Genomic DNA, 3,289 nt, shown 5'->3' on the forward strand with positions numbered 1-3,289 from the left:
ATAGTCTAGTCTATAGTCTAGTCTATAGTCTAGTCCATAGTCTAGTCTATAGTCTAGTCTACAGTCTAGTCTATAGTCTAGTCTATAGTCTAGTCTATAGTCTAGTCTTTATTCTGGACTTTAGTCGAGCATATAGTTTAGTCTTAAACTGTAGTTTTCAAAATAAAATAAAATAAAATAAAATAAAATAAAATATATAAATTTTTTCAATTCCAAATTATACCATTCTTTATATCTGGCAACTCTCATTTTACACTTTGTTTTCTTTTAAACAACAACAAAATTATGTATGTATGTGTGTCGATATATTGTGAAATTATGTGAAACCAACAAAAAAAGTAGGAACTTACCATATGTACATTTATGTTCCAAGAAATCCAAATACAATTGTAAAACTCTTTCATGTATGACAGGATAGGCGGAGGCAATTTGTTTTTGTATAAAAGGATAACGTTCCTTCGGTTGGCTTAAAACACGACAGGTATTTGTGCCAAACTTTAAATATTTAAAAAGAATTTCATTAATTTATAGAAAAAATCAATAGATTTTCTTTTTCATAAACTTACCTCTAAAGGAAAATTTGAAGATTTTCTTTTAAATTCATTTATATCAACTTCTTTGTTCTCTGGCTTTTTTATCGTTTCACATTGTTTTAATAGTTTACGTCCGAATTCGCTTAATTTTAATTGTGTACCGGCTTTGGGCCATATCTGTTCAAATTCTGCTCCAAACATTGACATATTTTCTTTAGATTCTTGTTTTTGATTTTTTTTTGTAAAAAAAATGATGAAATTATATTTTATTATAAATTTAATTTTTCCGTTTCACTTGTTGTGTTATTAACCGGTAAAGCGATTTGTATAAATTAAAGTTAAAATTATTTTTCAACTCATTTATGTATCTTATAGATTGCTTTAAAAGTTAAAAACATTAATAATTTCTATATCAACAGCTGTTCCATAAAAGCTTTCTTTTGTTGATAAACAAATGAGGTGAATTTAAAAAAAGCTTTTCTATCGCATTCTCATACAGCACACATATACATAAGTATTGCTAATTGTAGCGTTTTTTTTTTTTTGAGAGTCACTAAAACTTTACTTAAAAAGAACTAAATAAAGTTTTTTCAATCTAAACTTTTTTCAAGTTTTTCATTAAAAAAATCTATTTTTATACCCTTCACCTTCGTGAGAAGGTCATTCCGTTTGTAATTTCTATAATATAATTTTCCGACCTTATAAAGTATATATATTCTAGATCCTTATAGATAGCGGAGTCGATTAAGCCATGTCCGTCTGTCTGTCTGTCTGTCCGTTTGTCCGTTTGTCCGTCTGTCTGTCTGTCTGTCTGTCTGTTGAAATCAATTTTCTGAAGACTCCAGAAATTTTCGAGATCCAAATCTTCAATAATTCTGCTAGACATGCTTTCGAGAAGTTTCCTATTGAAAATCAGCAAGATCGGTCCATAAATAACTGAGATATGGGTAAAAATCAGAGACTACCTCTGAAAATTTCCTCAACAAATTATAAATAAAAGCATAAAAACAACAACAAGGAGATAAAGCAGTAATATGTTGGTAATACAGCTCATATTTGTTTGAGGGTGGTAATACAGTTTAACGGTGGTAGTACAGTACAACGGTTAATATTTCTTTCTGCTACACTTTATATTTGTTTGTATGTATGAATGTTATGTGTGACATGTGTGCAGGGATACAAGATAAATAAAAACTACAAGATAATTTAAAACATACTTGGTGAAGGGTATATAAGATTCGGCACAGCCAAATATAGAAATCTGACTTGTTTAAAAAATATTTTAAAATTCTTTAAAATTTAACTTTTGATACGACTTTTCGAAAAAAAACCAAACTGTAACGCTGAAGTTATGTACTTCTTGTTAAAATTAATATAAAAAGCTTTCAATGCTTAAGTGAGCTTTCTATGTTGGCATGATGAAATTATTAAATATGTTGCTAAAATGTCTAATCTCTTGCAATTTCACAATTAACATGGAATTTTATGAAAGAGAGAAACTAATATCGCCTCTATTTACTTACGTATCAATAGACTGGTTTATATATATTCTCTAATGTATGACCTAGTGTATAGTCTCGTCTAGTAAATAACATAGACTAATATCTACACTCTGGTCTTAACTATATTCCACTCTATAGACCAAGCTACATTTTGTACAATATACTAGCCTATAGTTTAAAATCTAGCCCTTTTTCTTTACTACTATATAGTAGAACCTAGTCTATAGCCTAGTCTATAATCTGAGAGAATAATTCATTATATAAGCTATAGCCTAATATACAGTTAGGACCGAAATCTCGATTATAGTCTGAACTGTAATATAGTCTATATAGTCTGACCATAGCCTATTCTATACTGTGAAGTAATAGGTATACAGTTTAGATTTAAATTTAACATACAAGTTCTTTAAAACACTTTAAAACACCGGACTACAGACTTGTCAGTCTAATATAGACTGTAGTCTAGCCCATAGTCTGGTATATATGTATTTTATTATCTTATTTATAGTGAAGTCTCTGGCAGCAGTCTAGTCTAGTCTTATATATAGAATAGTCTAGTCTATAATAAAGTCTGCAGTTACTCTATATTGTAGTCTAAAGTCTAGTCTATCGACTAGAATTATGTAGTCTAGTCTATAGTCAGTTAATAGTCCAGTCTATAGTCTAGACTATAGTCTATTCTATAGTTAGTCTATAGTTAATTCTAAAGCCCAGTCTATAGTACAAAGTCTACTGTATATTGTAGTCTATAGTCAATTATATAGTCCAGTCTTTAGTCAATTAATAGTCTAGTCTGTAGTATATTCTATATTCTAGTGTATATTCTAGTCTAAAGTCCAGTCTATAATCTCGTCTATAGCCCTGTCTGTAGTGCATTTTATAGTCTAGCCTATACTTTAGTCTATAGTCCAGTCTATAGCCTAGTCTGTAGTCTAGTTTATAGTCTAGTCTATAGTCTAGTATATAGTATAGTGTATAGTCTAGTCTATAGTCTAGTCTATAGTGTAGTCTATAGTCCAGTCTATAGTCTAGTATATAGTCTAGTCTTTAGGGTAGTCTATAGTCTAGTATATAGTCGAGTCTATAGTCCAGTATATAGTCGAGTCTATAGTCTTGTATAAAGTCGAGTCTATAGTCTAGTCTATTGTCTAGTCTATAGTCTAGTCTATAGTCTATTCTATAGTCTAGTCTATAGTCTAGTCTATAGTCTAGTCTATAGTCTAGTCTATAGTATAGTCTATAGTCTAGTCTATA

At 29.5% G+C, this 3,289-nt stretch overlaps 1 protein-coding gene across 1 annotated transcript in view; it reads right to left on the reverse strand.

The window, feature by feature from the left end:
* Positions 1-897, reverse strand: part of LOC111675900 — a 5,260-nt gene extending 4,363 nt beyond the window's left edge. The window contains exons 1-2 of the mRNA XM_046945896.1: positions 567-897; positions 351-495 (exon numbers count right to left, since the gene is read on the reverse strand). Of these exons, the coding sequence (XP_046801852.1) occupies positions 351-495; positions 567-740 (319 nt within the window). The 5' untranslated portion in view covers positions 741-897. The remainder of the gene's footprint in view (positions 1-350; positions 496-566) is intronic.
* Between the last annotated feature and the right edge of the window lie 2,392 nt (positions 898-3,289).

The sequence above is a fragment of the Lucilia cuprina genome, chromosome 3, assembly GCF_022045245.1.
Source record: "Lucilia cuprina isolate Lc7/37 chromosome 3, ASM2204524v1, whole genome shotgun sequence".
NCBI classification, from domain to species: Eukaryota; Metazoa; Arthropoda; class Insecta; order Diptera; family Calliphoridae; genus Lucilia; species Lucilia cuprina.